Below are 19,221 nucleotides of genomic sequence, written 5' to 3'. Positions count from 1 at the left end.
TTTAAAATAATCCCAAACTGGAAACAACTCAAATGATTGCCCACAGAAAAATGGATATAAGTACATCATAGTATAATTCATATAGTAGACTACTACACAGCAATACCATCAACAAAAACCACATCACTCTTATGTGCAAAACCAGGGATAAATCCACAGGCATTATGTTGAGCAAGAGAAGTCAAATTTTAAAAAAAGATACTGCATTGTTCATTTATATTAAGTTCAAGAACAGACAAAACTAAATTAATCAATGGGGACAGAAATCATAACAGTGGTGGCTTCTGGTGGTGGTGGTTATCCTCTGGGAAGGATCATGAGGTTGCTTTCAAGGTGTTAAACAGATTCTGTGTCTTGTCTGAGGCTAGCTATGTGAGTGTAGGCATGTGTGGCAATTGAACTATTGTATACTTGAGATTAAGTCATTTTACTGAATGTAGGTTGTATCTTAATAAAAAAGTTAAAAAAAATCAGTAAGCACAATGTCTATTAAAGTAAAGCACTTGAATGTTTTTTCTTTAAACCTGAGTCTGTATGAATATGGTGGTCCAGCCCAATCTCTGGAGTCAGAACGAGATCCAGGTTTGGTTCCTGACTTTGTCAACATCACTTTCTTGAAGTGAAATCTTAGGCTAAGTGGCTGCCTCCAACCTTGGTGATAGAGACCTTATTTTATCTCATTTTATTTTTTTGCAGTTTAAATAATAGTAACATTTATTATCTCATACAGTTCCTGTGGATCAGGGACATGGGTGAAGCTGGGCTGAATAGTCCTGATTCAGGTTCTCCCAAGGAATTGCAGTCAAGATGTCAGTTGAGGCGGCAGACCGCTGAAGGCATGACTGGGGCTAGAGGGTCTGCTTCCAAGGTGACTCACTCACAAGATTGGTGAGTCAGTGCTGGCTATTGGCAGGAGGTTTCAGTTCCTGGTCACATGGACGTCTCCAAGTTGCTGCTGGAGCATCCTTGCAACATGGCAGCTGGTTTCCCCTGAAGTGAGTGGTCCAAGAGAGCAATGGGGGGGCTGCAGTGTCTTTCATCGTCTAGACTTGCAAGCCACACCCCTTCATTTCTACAATATCCTACTGGTTATGAAGGCTAGCCCTGTCAGTGAGAGAGACCACATCTAATGAACGTTAATATCAGTATGCTAGATATTAGAGCAGCAGAGGAACATGTTAAGATGCATCGATGTTTGTTTAAAAAAATAGAGTTTGTATGTTAAAATGATGCATAAATGTAATATCTGACAAAAGTTCTTCCAATTCAAATTAAAAATGGAAAAGAAAAGGAGTAAAGAATGAGTTACAGGAATTGGACACAGACTATTGTCTGGATACGTGTAAAGGCAAGACACACTACCTTTCTTCATCTATAGTATTTGGTCAGAGGAAAAAATAACTTAGAAACATTTCAGACTTCCCTGGTGGCACAGTGGTTAAGAATCCACCTGCCAGTGCATGGGACATGGGTTCGAGCCCTAGTCTGTGAAGATCCCACATGCCACAGTGCAACTAAGCCCGTGTGCCACAACTACTGAGCCCATGTGCTGCAATTACTGAAGCCTGTGTGCCTAGAGCCCGTGCTCCACAATAAGTGAAGCCACTGCAATGAGAAGCCCACAGACCACAATGAAGAGTAGCCCTCGCTCACCGCAACTAGAGAAAGCCCACGCGCAGCAACGAAGACCAAATGCAGCCAAAAAAAAAAAAAAAAGCATTTCATTACATAATCAATGGCTTTACAATGAAAAATGGCAAAACCAGATGAGTTGTTCTGTAATTTTGTAAGCCTTTAAAATTGTATTCTCCTTAGCTATTTTTTAAGGCAAGGATGGGTTTCCATTTCTTATATTTTTTTCTTAGTGTTGAAAAATAATATCTTCTATGTTGGTGAGGCTACTTACTGGTGAAAAAAATTTTGACTTTTCTGGTTTGTGCATAAGTTGTACTTAAGGCTAATTGGAGTTTATTGATCCCATTGACTCACCACTGAAAGGAGTGTTATAAAAATCTACACTTACTATGTCCTACTGTCAGCCATGCGTTTGGCAGACATCTTCCTCTGATGAAGGATTCTAAATCAACCTATATTTCAGGACAGTGGGATTACTTGCTGGTAAAAGAGAATGAGATCATTCAGTCATGTGATGAGAAAAGAAACTTTGTGAACTTGGGCTTTAGTAAGAGAATTTCTGCTTGGATAATTTATTTCAGATTTGCTATTGTTATTTTAGTGTATTTCCAATATGATGGGATGGAGTCTAAGTTATCACAATCTTGGTGAATGTGCCTCCTTTTTTATAAATTTGTACATGATGTTAAAGTCCATGGTGATATAATAGACCTTCAGGAAGGCAAATGTTTTAAATTGCCACTACATGCCATTGAGGATTGTCTATCTTTGGCACCTATACTTATGTTTGCCTTACCATTAAAACCAAGTTCAATCCAGGAAAGTTTAAAGAAGCTGGCTTTCACAGACCTAAACTGTACCAGGGGCACCGTAGACAACTATGTTTTATTGGATTATCGGGTCTGGATCACTAAAATTACTTTGGTCTCTGACCACAAATCTCCTTATAAAATTCCCAGTTGTCAGTTAAAATATGTGACTTCTGCAGAGGGTGGACTTACAAACAATCTTGCAATTGGATTAAGTAGGCACTTATAAACTAGGCTAGGTGTGATCTGGAATAATGTGTTCATTATTAATTAATGTAATAGTCCCCCTATCATATTAACTTATAAGTAGAAAGCTGTAGCTAGACACATGTGATTTCCCTGGTTAGACTCAAGAGATACACAGTTTTTGTGTTCTTGTCCATGGCAGGATTTTAAATAAAACACATTTTTATGATCCTAATAAGACTGAATTACTTACACTACTAAGCCCTGGGATTTAACAGAAAAGCAATTATTACTGGACCTCAGTGTTTAAAGTAAGTGGACTAATGTGTGCTCCACCCCAGAAAGTGTTCCTTTTCTGAATACTCTCTGAACATATTAGAGTCAAATAAAATTATAACTGTGTAGTGTGTGTAGGAAACCATTTGTGAACTTAAGGCTTTGAGGTTTTTCTTTTGGTTCTTGCTCCTGAATGCACTCCTTTAAACTAACTTGCTTTATCTAGATTGTTCTACTTACCTGTTGTATGTGTTATAGCAAGTCCCAACTGACTCTCTCTTAGCATTTGATTTTCCTGGTACTTAAAATGACAGCTTCCAAGTTCCAGTTTTTAATTCCAGTATCCATTCCCCTCTCTGTATGTGTTTGTATAGTTATACATAGATTTCTTTTTTCCTACACAATAGGGAAGTTAATTATTGACCTCTGTTTCCCTAGAAGTTTGTGGAAGAATTGTTGGTTGGCAATCAAAGTAGCTTTTTATATATGGAAACTTTCTTTTATCTGTTTCCTCTAGCTAGGTATATGCAAACATACAAACTGTATTTGAGCATTTTAACTACATTTTACTTTTCAGTTTCCATGTGTAAGGGTATTTTATTATTCTTGTAGGTGAGCAAATTTGGAAGAAAAATTATTTCTTCAAAAAACTATGGGTGTACCAGGGGCTGAGAGGAGAGAGGAATGGGGAGTTATGGTCTAATGGGTACAAAGTTTCTGTTTCTGAATAATAAAACTTTTCTGGAAATAGTGGTGATGGTTATACAACATTTGAATGTAGTTAATGGCAATGAATTGTACACTTAAAAATAGTCAAAATGGTAAATTTTATGTTATGTATATTTTACAATTTAAAAAAATTGAAAGCCAAAAAAAAAAAAAGAAAATATAATTATCTAAATACATTTCTCCTAATGAGATGTACTAAGTGGTAATGAAAATGTGGCTGTAACATGATTGTTAATTTACATTCCTGATTTCACGAACCATGCCACACTGTTTCCTATACAATTCTGGGGATTAGAATACAGTGCAAAAATTTGATTAAAGAAAAAGGATGAACACAATACTTGCTTTATCCCCCCCACGTGCATGCTATTTTGAAGTTACAAAGCATTTTTACATACTTCATCACATTTGATCCCAAAAAAATCCCTGTGAAGGAGATCATTATTCTCATGTCACAGATGAGAAGCCAGAGGTTCATGAGAGGGTTAAGAGAGAGGCTGAGGTCTAAACCTCAGATTCTGGTCTTCAGTTGGAGCTCTTTGTTTACCATCTTATAACTTCTCTTTTGTAAAGTAAATCAGAGGAGCAATTCAAATCTGAATATTTATATGATGTCATGTTTAACACATTTTCTTTTCAGCTGAACTTCTTTCTTTTGCAGTTTTAAATCAAGTGCATTTGAAGTGAGGCCTCCTATTGTTCTATATTACCCTGCCCCCTGCTAGAAACAAACCCTGCATCATAATGACAGGAAAAATTTAATTTAGTTTATTGATTTATGATTTCAACTCAGTCATACAGTATTATTGGGACACTTATTTTCTGCTTCTTATGTTTTCATGTGGAGGGACTTCAGCCAGACTGACTTTTTTTTAATAAGTCATCTTGATTTTATATTAAAAAGTTTTAAAATTATAACAAATCTCAGTTTTAAGTAGAGATGAAAAGGTTTGCTAAATAAAACACTAGTCCAGTAATGTAGTAAAGGAATAATATTTGTCAGAATAGGGATTATTTCAAAATGCAAAGATGGTTTAATAGTGAAGTCTGATTTGTCACTCTTCTGCTCAAAATTCACCTGAATTGGCTTTTTTCTTGATTCAGGCAATTTCTTTTTGGTTCTCATTCTTCAAAACTAAAACCGATGCTGCAATGAGTATATAGATTGACTTTTCTGATCTCTCCGCACCTTCTTTCACTCTTTACCACTGATGAGAAGAGGCATTTGCGGATAAGGGAGTTTGATAAAAGAAGCTGGTCCTAGCTGGCGAAGTGCCTTAGATGTTCTTCCCTTTGGATCAGCAGGTCTGTGGAGCTGGTGTTCCCTTTCCGCTTTAGATCATATGTGAACTTAACAGGCAGTCCTGCTCCTGAGGTGGGTGGGGATTGAATCAGCCCTGCTGGGCTGCCAGGCGGGGGTGGTTAATTACAGTGTACAGTCTCATCAGACTCACTGGATCACGCCTCTAACCAGCATCTTCTGTTTGCCTGGTTCCTGTATCTTCCCATCAGTTAGCTCTAAGCTTCCCAGAGGAAGAAGAATGTGATTGAATAGGTCCCCTCAAAATTCAGCACCCTCAGACCTGAAGATGAAAATACCCCTCCTTTCCCAGGAACACATCTACTTTTATTTATATCAAACCTTTATTTTATTTCCAATATTAATGTTTCAAATGTCCATCAATTAGTATACAGATAAATTGTGATATATCCATACAATGGACTTCTAATCAGCAGCAAAAAAGAATGAACTACTGAAACACACAACCAGAGTGGATCTAAAATAATCATGCTGAATGAAAGAAGCCAGACAAGAAGGAGTACATACAATATGCGTCCATTTTTTATAGAACTATACGAAATTCAAACTTATTTGTAGTGACAGAAAGCATATCAGTGGTGCCTGAGAATGGGGATGGGAGTGGGGTAGTGAATGGTGACAGACAGAGATTGCAACGAACATGAGGAAACTTTTGGGGGTGATGCATATGTTCGTTATCTTGTCGGTGGTGATGGTTTTACAGGTGTATACATATGTCAAAACTAATCAGATGGTAAACTTTATGTTTAGTTTACTGAGTATCAATTTACCTCAGTAAAGCTACTTAAAAAACAAACAAACAAACAAACAAAAACTCAGCATCCTCAGACCTGAAGAGGAAAAATGCCCCTCCCTTCCCAGGAATACAGCTAATTTTATTTATATCAAACCTTTATTTAATTTCTAATAGTCTATGGTACAAGTTATGACAGTATTATTGGGCTAACAAAATTCATCTCTTTACTTTTTACTGTTTTATAAATATGATATTTTTCCCTTTTCTTAATGTTTTGTAAGAGAGTGATTATCTTAAAGTACCTTTAGTGGAGTTTGTTCTTTTATTCTCTTAGCTGCTCTATAAAATATAAGCAGTCAGGCTCAATGAGTATGTTATACGATGGCCTTGGAAGAATCTGAAAATATTGCAACATTCCTACAGTATGACAGTTTAATAGCATTGCAACCAAACAGAATTTTCCACATAATTTGAGACACTGGTTTCCCAGAGAATTGAAAAGCGTATCACATTTTTATAATTTATATAAATGACTGTATAACTAATAAGAACCTGCTGTATAAAAATATAAAATTAAATTTAAAAAAATGACTGTATAATGCAAACCTTAATGATTCTTCTTAAGGAAAAAGTCTTTATTCATTTATAAATGTGATTAATATAATATATAATCTGATTAATCATAGATGAGATAATAAGCCCATTTGAAGATTTTCCATGAACAGAAAAGATGTACAGTTAAGTTTTTTCCAGAGTGAGAGAACCAAGATATTTGAACTGTAGGATTATAAACTGCTAGAACTGGAAAGAACATTGGGAACAACACACATTTCTTACCCCTCAAATGCTGGGAATGCAAGAAAGCAATCAGAATTCATCTCCTAGATCCAAGAAATTTGAGAGCATTATTCAAGGGTGCGTGACTACCAGCAAATCTTGGATGAGAATCATGAATCCTGCTCCAGCCCTCTCCTACTGGCCAGGTGTTAAGTTGCCTCATATTCAAAATAGTGAAGTGTAAATTTCAGCATAGTGTTGCCCTTAAAACAATCCATGAACAAATGTGCCTTTTACATTTCTGTTTTTTTTTCATCCCCTTTTAGGGAGAAAGAAGGCAATTGAGACTTCATTCTCAAATACCAAATACACTCCCACGTGTTTTCTCAGAAATGCATTTACATACATATGTGTGCATATAGAAATTTTATAATTCTATGTTCTTTAATATTCCTCCCTTGATTTTCTTTTTGTTGAAGTAACCCATGATTAATCAACTTCTACCCCTTTTGCTTTTGCTTTATAGAATCTGTCTGTCCAACACGAATTCCAGTGGCAGCTCGTGATGAGAAGGGGTTTGATATTCTTTTAGGTTTGGGTGTAAAGAAAAAGGCTAAGAAAAGAATTCAGCTTTCACCAACAAAGATAAAAGGATATGAAGTGACATCAAAAGTCGATTTATCAGAACTCACAAGGTAAACGTTATGTGTCGATACAGCGTTTTCTTGATGTTTCTGTAGACATGTTGAGAATTCTTTAAGCTCATACATGTTCTTCTTTTTCCAGCAACGTTTTCCCAGAAGGTCTTCCTCCATCATATGTATTTGTCTCCACTCAGAGATTTAAGGTCAAAAAAGTGTGGGATTTATGGAGAATTTTAACCATTGACGGAAGGCCACAAATAGCAGTTACTTTAAATGGAGTGGATAAAACTTTATTATTTACAACAACCAGCATCATTAATGGCTCACAACTGGTCACCTTTGCTGACCCTCGAGTTAAGGTAAAGATGCTTGGGTATGATTTTGGTATTCACAGGGAATGACCATCAGGTTTGTGTGTTTTGGGAGAGGAGAGCCATAATTTGAACCTGACTGAAAAAATATTGATTTCATATTTTAATTTTGCTTCATTGACTAAAAGGAACAAAGGAAGAATATTTGTTTCTTTTTTAATTGAAGTAGAGTTGATTTACAATGTGATGTTAATTTCTGCTGTACAGAAAACTGATTCAGTTATACATATATATACGTATTCTTTTTCATATTCTTTTCCATTGTGGTTTATCACAGGATATTGAATACAGTTCCCTGTGCTATACAGTAGGACCTTGTTGTTTATCCATTCTATACATAATAGTTTGTATTTACTAATCCCAAACTCCCAGCCCATCCCTTTCCCACCCCCCTTTCCCCTTGGCAAGCACAGTTCTGTCTCTGTCTGTGCGTCTGTTTCTGTTTCATAGATAATTTCATTTGTGTCATATTTTAGATTCCACATATGAGTGATATCGTATGATATTTGTCCTTCTCTGTCTTATTTAGTTCACTTAGTATGATAATCTCTAGGTCCATCCATGTTGCTGCAAATGGCATTATTTTGTTCTTTTTTATGGCTGAGTAATATTCTATTGTATATATGTACCACATCTTCTTTATCCATTCATCTGTCGATGGATATTTAGGTTGCATCCATGTCTTGGCTATTGTAAATAGTGCTGCTAGGAACATAGGGGTGCATGTACCTTTTTGAATTATAGTTTTGTCCAGATATATGTCCAGGAGTGGGATTTCTGGATCATATATGGCAACTCTATTTTTAGTGAAAATTTGTTTTTTAATTCATATGAGATTAAGGGGTGCAGGAACTAACATTTTTGAGTGCCTGCTTCTAGGTGCCAGGAACATTTAATTATAATAATCACCCAAGGAAGAAGCTATTGCTCTCATTTTAAAGATAAAATACCAAAGTTCAAGGATATTAAATTCTCTTTCCAAGTAACATGGCTAGTAAGTGGTGACATCAGGAATTTAATTTAGGTCTGGTCACTTTCAAAGTCTGTGTTTGTCTATTTTGTACTGCCATGTCCTACAGGATATTGAGATAAATTCATATTTGTCAGAACATTAAATACAGGTAGGAAATATGTACAGAATTCACATTTATTTGGATGACAGCTTATATTCCCAAAAGGAGCATATATTTAATAAAATTCATAAACTAAAAGTGTATTTTTCAAGTCAAATGTGTTCAGAATATAGATGCCATGATAAAATCAATTACATTTTGATTATTACTGTAATTATGATAGTCAAATTGTACATTATATAATTTAGGAAATATACAAGGCTGTACATGAAATTATGCATTTATCCAATTTCTTCATTTGGTAAGCAGAATACATTTTTAAAAAAATTGTTGTCTACTATTTTCGTTAAAGGCAATGTGCTAGGTTCTGTGAGAAATGACAAATGAATAAGGCATGTTTCTAATCTTCAAGGAATTTATTTATAATGGGATATTCAGTGCTTCTGGTATCTAAAAGAAGTATGAAAAGTTAGTGGACTGTGGAAGGAAAAGTGGATTCTAATACAAAATGTGGGCCAGTCTTCATAAATGAGATGGTTTTTGGAATGTAGGATGAAGGATGTACAGGATTTTGTTGGAGAGAGAGAAGGACACGGAAGTTAATGGTTCATTATTGAGTAGTCATGTGTGGTGAAATGCAGGGTTTTTATTTATAGAATAGAACGTGGTGCCCCCTGTGTTTGGAGTATAAGATACATGAAAGAAAAGCTAGAAAGGTATAAGCTCAGTTTGCATGGACGTGGGAACCGTACAAAGGGTTTTGCATTTCAATCAGTGGATGACGGGATTCCATCAAAAGGTCTTGATCACAGGCGTGTCATGGTCAAAGTAGCTCTCTCCTCTCCTTCTTTCCCTTCTTCTCTTGTAAAGAATACTTTTGACTCTTTCCTGGAATTGGACTAGGTCCTAGGAATACAGAAATTAATAATATTAATTCTAGTAGAGGTAAGAAGGTTGGCTTGGAGAAGAAAGGGATAGGGATTGAGATGTGTTTGAAAATTATTCAAATAAAACAAGACATCTATGAGCCTAAATTATGGCAATGAGAATGGCAATGGAGAAGTGAATTTGAGTCGTGTTTAAGACACATCCTTGGTAGAATTTTGCATCTATATGTTATGGCAACTGAGGGAAGGGGAAAGAGGTAAAGGCACTTGTATGGTTTAGAAACTGAAGATACTATTATCCCAGGGAAATCGGGAGAGGAAGAAAGTTTGGGGGATAGTTCAAGTTCATTTTGTTACATACTCTGTCAGACTGATTGTGAAACTCCTGGCAAAATTATTCTAGCCAATGTTAGAATTATAGGTACCATATGTGAGAAAGAGGTCCAGGATGTCAATGTGGATATGGGAGATATTCCATAAAAGTTATAACTGAACTGTTGGAATGAATGAGATCATCAAGGGGAGAATGGAAAAGGTCAAGGACCGACCTGTGGGGAATGCCCTCATTAAAAGGCAGGTTGAGGAAAATGAACCCTCAAAGAGATAGAGAATGGACAGTTGTAGAAGAAGGAATGAAGGTGATCAAGATGGTTTGAATCACGGAAGCTGAGACCATCAATGCGGATGGACTAGTTACAGGGTCCACAGTTGCCATGAAGTAAATAAAATGAGGGAATGAAAGAAGCCACTTGGATTGGGACATTAGGAACTTATCTGTGACCTTGAGGGAGTTGTTTCAGTAAATACTTTGGTACAGCCACTTTGAGATGTGAAATGGAAATGCAGCTAGGGATTAAAATAATTGCTGGGTGGCCTTTGAGACCCAGCTTGGGTCAGGGTGAGTTAGAATATGATACGATCAATCTGGGTGGTATGGATTTACACTTGATGACAACAAAGAAACGAAAAGATTGTTTGGAACTCTATTTATGAATCTGCTGTATTTTCTTCCTACAGACATTATTTGATGAAGGCTGGCATCAAATTCGTCTCTTAGTAACCGAACAAGATGTAACTCTGTATATTGATGATCAACAAATTGAAAACAAGCCCTTACATCCAGTTTTAGGGCTGTTCATCAGTGGGCAAACCCAAATTGGAAAATACTCTGGGAAAGAAGAAACCGTTCAGGTGGATAAAAATGATCTGCTTTTCGTATTATATAAAATGGAGCTTTGGTGATAGTATTTATTCCATTTAACTGTATTTAACTTAATTCCTTTAAGAGACTTAATGAAAATGTGGTCAGTTCATTAGTGAAATTGTGTGTGTGTATGAAAATGAAAAATCAAACAATATAATAATTCTTAGAAATTTGTTCCCCTAGGTGCAGGGTAGAATCTATGTTCTTATGGACCATCAATTTCATATTTCCCAGGAGAAGCATAGAATATATCATGAATTTGGGAAAGGATTACAGCTGTGATCGGGGCTTGTAAAAATTTCTTTGCAGCTGTGAGGATAAAATTAGATTAATGCATGTCAGTGTTCTTCATAAACAAAACGGTGACTATTTTGGTATCTCTTTAAACTAGAATATCTGTGTGCAGGTTGAGAAGTGTGTATGTAAAAGATAGCCATTTCTTGAAAAATCCTTTATTTGAAAAGGTATGTCTTTCCCACTCTGTTTCTATTAAGGGAAGACTGTGTCATATTCAAATGTAGGATTACACATATGGTCTCTATGTATTAATGTTACACGTCAAATTGTAGTAAATATTTAAATAGTGACAGGTGCTGGGCTTACTCATCACACAATACTCCGTGCCAAGAACTAAATCGCTGAAACTAAAGATGGTTTCTTGACCCCACTCTGTGCAATCAGGGATGTGAAGAGATGTAGGGTAAACACAGAAAGCCTGGGAAAGCTTTTAAGTTGTCTAGGAAATGCCGTCTAGATGAGCTCTTAATAGAAGGATACTACAGAAGCTCCACTGGGTTTCCCAAAGAAGTCAGACGTTTGTTTTTGGTGCTAGGGAAGTTTTTCTTAGGAGTTTTGTTGCGTCACATCTTTACACTATATGTTAAGTATTTAAATTTTGTATGTTTATTGCTTATTGTATTTTTATTGTTAACGAAGCTAAGTGTTTCGATCTATATTTTATATGATTGCTAACTACACTGGCTGCTTCTGTGTATGTGAATTGCTTTTATAAAACAATTTGCTTGGGCCTCAACTTTAACTTGATTGGTTTTATGTTTCTAGTTTGATGTCCAAAAGTTACGAATCTACTGTGACCCAGAGCAGAACAACCGGGAGACAGCATGTGAGATTCCTGGATTTGTGAGTACGATGAATTATATTTTCCTAAGTGTTGCTTCAGTACTTTCAAAGCAAGAAATAAAACGCAGATAATATACGAGCTTTAATTTAACATATAGAGTTAATTTGTTTCTGCATTGTCAATGCAAATAAAATGACACTGATTAAAACATATTTTGAGGTTCATAATTGAAATAAAATTATAATGCGTACAAGTGTAAATGGAAGACCACGGGAAATATTTTCTCATCTCAGATTGATTGTTCCACTACTCAAGTGAAGCAGGGATAGACCTGCTCTAGAAAAACGTAGAATTCGTTGTCTGAATGTCCAGTAAGTAAAATACACTTCTATACTTTATTAAATGTGTGGGTGAAATACCTCACGTGGCACAATTCTGAAGAATGGAAAATTATTCATTTTCCTGTTTACTAGCACGTTTTCTCAAACCATAATGAGTATAAATTTTTCTTTTTGTTGTTGTTGCCACCCAAGTAGGATTTTCTTATAATTCTAGGATATAAGCAAATTTCTATTTATTTAGCTATTTTCATTAATGCGTTAGGAAGAAAAAGATTATAAGCTAAAATGTTATAGAGTCTGATCATATACGTGTGTGAGTGTGTGTGTGTGTGTGTGTGTGTGTGTGTGTGTGTGTGTGAGATCAATCCCTTTTCCCCTGGGCAAGAAACAGTATATTGTTGCTAGTGAAAATAAGGTAAAATGTCATAAAACTTTTTGACAATGTGGATTTCCAGTCATATTTGAACCCTACGTAGTTCTTTTCATTTGTATAGTCATGCTGTCATCATTTTCTTATTTCCTATCAAACTGAATAAATTATGGATCCATAGTCTGAAAATTTGAGGACATAGAGCAGCACATTTGAAGGATCTGTAATAAAATCAAAGATGGAAGCTTCTAGAAATGATTCATTCTGGATTTTCTACTTAAGTAGTTGTTTAAACACTATAATATTTATTTTAGATACTTATAACTTGGAATATAAACCTCTCCTAAAAGCATTAAGAAGTTATTTCATTTTGAGAGTCCATTGTACATACTTGATTTATTGCTATTTCTCCATTGATGTTATGCCATGACTATGACCCCGCATATAATAGAAGCATAAAGTGAGATTGTAGATTCTGTGTTCTCACATCCACTTTTCTGTGTTTTTATGGCTCCTTCCTCACTCTCAGGTATGACTTTTTCAGGCTTGTTTACCCTTTTCATCTTCATTGCCACCTTCTCATTTTCTGATCTAATCTGTTATTGTTTGGAAAGATTATTAACCTATTTTAAAATTGTGTGTCATTCAGTAAGAAATAGATGGCTTAGTAAGAAGCTTTTCTAAAGTAAATTGCATAAAATTGAATGCATGCACGGGCTTCCCTGGTGGCGCAGTGGTTTAGAGTCCGCCTGCCGTTGCAGGGGACACGGGTTTGTGCCCCGGTCCGGGAAGATCCCACATGCCCGCGGAGCTGCTGGGCCCGTGAGCCATGGCTGCTGCGCCTGCGCGTCCAGAGTCTGTGCTCCGCAACGGGAGAGGCCACAACAGTGAGAGGCCCGCGTACCTCAAAAAAAAAAAAAAAAAAAAAAAAAAAATTGAATGCATGCAGTTTTCGACTTGCTTAGATGTGTTTTGGCTTTTTCTCTGGTTCTTAAGTGATTCCCAGAAAGTTCAAGAGAGCATATAAACCCCACATTGAGGTATTTTTGTTCTTGTGTGGCTGTTATACCAAGCACACTCTCCATCATTGCTAATTTCCTTCCTTTATCCTATTATAAATGTGGGAATAACATAAATAGGTAATGTTTTAGTATCGTTGCAAGCAAATGTTTTAGCTCTTGCTGGTTTTGATACTTCATTTATCTCTACCCTGGACAAGGAAATATCTGTAAATTAAGAAGATAATTTAGACATTTAATTAGAAACATGTCTTAAAACACATTTGTTGTTGTTTTTCTTTCAGAACGGTGAGGTAGGCCTGGATACTATTATTCTCCTTAAGGTAGTATTTGCATTGTGGGACTGTTTAACTTCCTTCCAACAATTGTAAGTATGTTAGATAAATAGAACCCATTTTTATGTAGTTTGAATGTATCTAGTATTCATAGCTTTTTTGTGATTCTGAATTTCTTATTGGATTGGACTAAATAAAATTGGACAGTAAATATAAGATATCTTTACCATTTCACACACACATATAGACATATACAGGCATATGTGCACATATGTATGTGTCTTGCCATGTGCCTTTATCTCCATTTTTGTCTTTTAGTGCTTCAATGGTCCCAGTGATGTTGGTTCAACGGCAGCTCCCTGTATTTGTCCTCCAGGAAAACCAGGACTACAAGGCCCCAAAGTGAGTAATACCTAACATGCTACTTTTGATAAAACACACAAATAAGAGCTGAGTAGACACCAAATTCCTAATCACCATTGACTCTGTTGCGAAATGTCTGCCTAATACCTTAGAATAGTTTAAAATGTGAATTTTAGTGATTTTTTAAAAAAGTGATTCTAATCTGTAATTGCCTTTGAACCTAAAACTGATACCACATAAAGTGAGGGAGTGTTATTTGTTTGCTTGTTTGTCTGTTTGTTTTCTCCCCTAATACCACTACTGTATCCCAAGAATGATACCTCCTTACAACCTGGTAAAAAATGAAGAAAGGTCATTTGTTAAAATACGTTCTAAATTCTTAAATGTCTAAATGCTTATTCTGTCAAAATGATTTTCAGATAGAAAAATGAAGTAAAAAATTTAAAGTTGGTTTGAATGTTGTGTTTGATGTCCAATTCTAAAAAGAGAGGCAAGTGTGTATATGTGTGTGCATGTGTATTGATTTATTTATTTTACTTAATCATGTAATAATTACTTTTAGTCATATTCATACATGCATATCTCCCAGTTACATTTACATATTTATTTGTGTGTGTATCTGTATATATATTATTTCTGTGTATATGTGTTATTTGTGTGTGTATATATATGAAAACATATATTCAACTGTGTACACATTTGTATATGATTGGAACCATGATGTGCATACTATTTTATAACTAGTCACTTTTTAACATAACAAATACTCTGAATATGTTTCTGTATTATAAATATGAATGACTAAATTTTTTAAAGTAAGTTGATACTAATCGTGGCATCCCTTAGACATAGCCTAAGATACTGAGATGTCAAGTGGTTTGTCCACTATAGATAAATCTTGTTTATTTAATATTATTTTAAAATATCATCTAGATAAAAATAATGTCTAACTTGAAAGCAAGTATGACTTCCTAGCCAGAAAGAATGTTTCATGTATTGCTCATCTGTTACTTGAAATGACCATAATAAATTCTGTTAAATGAGTTGTAATGTTCATTTAGATGGAATTTTCTGAGAGTTTTAATCATCACAACTAAAAATTTTCAGTTTTTAGACTGGTAATCTGAGAGTTGGATTCTTCCTAACTTTTGTGCATGTTTCCCCATCTATTTTCAGTTGATAGTTCATAACCTACTTCAAACCTAGCTGTTAAAATCAAGAAAGAAATGCAATTTAAGAATTAAAAGAATGGGATTTCCCTGGTGGTGCAGTGGTTGAGACTTCGCCTTCCAATATGGGGGTGTAGGTTTGATCCCTGGTCGGGGAGCTAAGATCCCACATGCCTTGGGGCCAAAAAACCAAAAACCTAAAGCAGAAGCAATATTGTAACAAATTCAATAAAGACTTCCAAAAAAAATGGTCCACATCAAAAAACAAATCTTAAAAAATAAGAAATAAAGGAATACATTCAATACTTCATTCAAAGTAAATCTGTTTGGCTTGGAAATTCACTTCATTCCATTATAATCAATTTACTATTGTGAACAATTTTTAGATTGCCTTTAGGAAGGTTAATCCAAGTGTTCTTCTATTAAAGTAACCATGTTATTTAGGATGCCTGATACAAAGGAAAAATACCTATAGGATGTTTCTGGGAGAAATTATCTTGCAAGGCAGCATGGTGTGACCTACCAGCAGACTATCTTTTGAAACATAGTTATACAGCTTATTCAACTTGGGTTGTTATACATAGAAATGATTTGATCTGCAAGAGATCAGAGTCCTATGACATCTGATTTCTCTAAGCCCAGAGGGCCTTCCAGCCCCTCAGGCCACCCCCAGAGACTCTAAGGGGCTGTCCACTTCCAGGTGTGGGGCACCTGATGCCTCTCATGTTTCCTGATTCATCATTAGTGATCCATTAGGCATCTTGAAGTGACACCAATTTTTATGCCTGTATGTTTCTATAGCAAATTTTTAGCACACCCTTTATCTTATCTGGGAAAGCCTCTGATTTTCAATATTTCCAAGTTTCATGTGTTCCTCATTTTCATTCTCTTTTCTTAGTCATCATCTAGCCCCACTGCCACCTACTACTTTAAGTGAAATTGCAGTTTTCCACAGATCTTCAAGTTGGCGTGCCTTCTTAATCTGCTTTCCATTTTCTTCAGAAAATCTGGCAGGAGGACAGGACACACACACACTCTTCCATCCTTTTAGGGCTCTTTCCCCTGGAGGTGGTTCCTTACCCACATTGGAGACCTGCATGTGAAAAACAGAATCCCTAGCAACACCCTGAGTTGTTCCTCCTTTAGAGAATTTCTGGCCCGGGAAATTGATAGAGTTTTAATTAGTTCAACAGAATCAGAACTAAAACAGATGAATGAATTTTACTATAGATCCAACTGAGACGTATTGGCTGTTTTTGTGAGATGCTCTCTGGAAAGTTTTACAGATTTCCATCAAGCAGACTTACCTGTGCAGGAGAATCTAGTCTTCCCATTAGCCAGAAATTGGGTTCTCGGAGCTGAGAGTTTGGTCATGAAACTGAAACAGAGGAGAAATTTGTGTGTGGATAGGTGGGTAAGTGCTTATTCTAAGATAAAGTCGGTCATCTGCTTCAAGTTCTCTCAATTTCCAACAAATATGACATGCCTATTGCAAAACCAGGTTAAATTAACTAAGGTATCCCATACTTGGACTTTTCATGGCATTATAACTATTTAATATGCATAGAAAAATATATTTGTCATGGGGCTGTGAGCCCCTGTATGCTGGCTTATTTATTCTGTGTCCTTAATGTCAAAGGGAGTGATTAAATTAATGACTCTCTGGGAATGATTTTTATATGCAAACACTTCACAACAAGGTTAATACAAACTAAATTCTCCTTTGGAATTCCACTGTCTAGCACAGTGCTTAATAATAATATATTTTTTATGTAAAAATTTATGAAATCATTGGAAAAATAAGGTTCACCCCTCCTCCTGATTAACCTATATGGAATACCTTTGTTCTATGTGAAAGATCCAGGCAATCCCCAATTTACAAACAGCTCCCTTCCAAAAGACCTATCCATGCAAATGGCAGCTTCTTCTCCCACTTCATAGCTGGAGGAACATTTATGGGGACAAACTCCCCACATTTGATCTAATCTTAAATGTTAGATCTATGAGTGCAGAAGTGGAAAGAAAGCCTTTTTTTCCCTTTTTTTAGCAAGGAGCAATTTCTTAATAACTTATTTTCTCTGAAATACCATTCTTTCTACAACTATATTGATGCCCTTTGTTTCACTCTGATAATTCTTCTGATTAGAGACTCCTTTGGATTATCAAAGTAGCCTCTGTCTAAAATACAAAAGCCTTTGGAAAATTTCAGGAGCCTTTGGGCATTCACATTTTTATGTTAATTTTCCCAAACTAAATGGATTCCTTCTAGCTGAAGAGAATGTTTGAGTTTTGAGGGAGGGGAGAGGTTGGTTTTGGAGAAAGGAATAGGTCTTAGGTCAGATACTTTTGTGGAGGCCAGTAGTTAGTCTGAAGGCACAAGCATTTTGAGAAGAGAGCTTGAAAACATGGGATTTGGACCTAGGAGATATTTGTTTTAGGTGAGCAACTTAAAATATTAGCTTACTTTTGAAAGCTTTACTGTTTCTCACTTTAATTATTCTTATTTGCACACACTTGCAAGGCCATGTGCAGGGATGTTTTAACTTAGTCCATGATGTTTCCATTCCTGTCAGCAACTCAGAAATCCTGTGGCACAAAATCAATTCATCATAAGTAAGAATTGCTTTTCAGCTGAATACTTATTTTTTTCAATTGCAAATGTTTCAACTAAATTAGAAGAAAGCAGATTGAGAATTTAGTCACAGTTATATAATTATAGGTCATATGTCTAATTTGATGTATTTGGAAAATTTTTTCCATGTTAAATTTGCTAGCTCTCCCTGGGTTGGGTTCTGATCAGTGTATGCATTTTGATGTGGGCAGAGAGAGCAGTGTTTAGGAGCATGGAGTCTGGAGCTGAATTGACTGAGTTCCCATCTCTACTGCTGCTTTGTGACCTTGGGCAAGTTACCTAACCTTCCTGGGTCTCAGTTTTCTTATATGTAAAATGGGAGCAGTAAAATTACCTGCTTCATGGGGTTATTGTGAGGATTAAGTAATTTAATGCATGTAAATCTCTTAGAGCAGTGCTTAGCATATAATAAATAGTCAGTAAAAGTTGGTTTTATTACAGTAATAAAATTGAATTTTTATTCTAATTGGGCTTCTCTTTGAAAATCAGTTAGGGTTTTACTTTATTCTTCCAACAACAGCAAACCTACCCGAGTTTTTGCAAATAAACCAGTAGGGCAATAGTCAAAATAACCAGTAAAACCTACTAGAAATAATAGAACCTGCAAAAGAGATTATTTTCCATCTTGGGGCTGTTGACCTGTGCCTTAAGAAGTCACACTGGATTTATCTTGTGGATGATTTTTTTCCCTTGGAAACTTAGTTTTGATTCATTTAAAATATTATTGTTAAGTATATTTTGTACTTTTATGCAGCATAAAAACACAAATCCCGTTTCTTCTCATGCCAAAGTTTTATTTCAGCCTCATCATTGTAGAAGTTAAAGCCTCTCAGATCCTTTTGATGTCCTAGATTTTGCTGATAATTAATATTCTGCAAGTAAAGAGGTCATTAACAGGAGATTGGATCTGATTGGAAATAGTCAGCAAATAGTTACTGAACTTCTACTTGGTACCCAGCATTGTCCAAAAAAGGAGAAAATATTGACCATGTTTTCAAGGAGTCTCAATCCAAATGATAAATGAAGACCCACCAAGGGAAAATTTTGAGAAAACTCTTGTTATGAATAAATGATCAATGATATGGGAGCTGCTGTAGCATTTCAGTAGAAAAAGACATCAGGAGAAAATGCAGTAACAAGGAAGGTGCAGTGATTGGAAATTTTGTTATATTAACTCAAATGGAAAAGGAAGAGTCTTCCCAGAAGTTAAAAAAAAGATCGAATCTGTTGAAAGGCAGTGAGGCCAATCTGAACATAGTTAAATAAAAATGGCAGGGAGGCCAGAGATTAGTGTGGAACCTCTCAAAATAAGAAGAAAACAAT

General features: G+C 35.7%; 1 protein-coding gene across 1 annotated transcript in view; it reads left to right on the top strand.

The window, feature by feature from the left end:
• COL21A1 (collagen type XXI alpha 1 chain) overlaps positions 1 to 19,221 on the top strand; it is a 185,979-nt gene that overhangs the window by 71,778 nt on the left and 94,980 nt on the right. Inside the window, exons 4-9 of the mRNA XM_060021357.1 lie at positions 6,996 to 7,164; positions 7,256 to 7,472; positions 10,462 to 10,635; positions 11,711 to 11,788; positions 13,744 to 13,752; positions 14,053 to 14,136. Coding sequence (XP_059877340.1) covers positions 6,996 to 7,164; positions 7,256 to 7,472; positions 10,462 to 10,635; positions 11,711 to 11,788; positions 13,744 to 13,752; positions 14,053 to 14,136 — 731 coding nt within the window. The remainder of the gene's footprint in view (positions 1 to 6,995; positions 7,165 to 7,255; positions 7,473 to 10,461; positions 10,636 to 11,710; positions 11,789 to 13,743; positions 13,753 to 14,052; positions 14,137 to 19,221) is intronic.

Source organism: Delphinus delphis, chromosome 10, assembly GCF_949987515.2.
Source record: "Delphinus delphis chromosome 10, mDelDel1.2, whole genome shotgun sequence".
Classification (NCBI taxonomy): domain Eukaryota; kingdom Metazoa; phylum Chordata; class Mammalia; order Artiodactyla; family Delphinidae; genus Delphinus; species Delphinus delphis.
The sequence above is the reverse complement of the archived record's forward strand: the minus strand, read 5'-3'. Positions and strand labels throughout refer to the sequence as shown.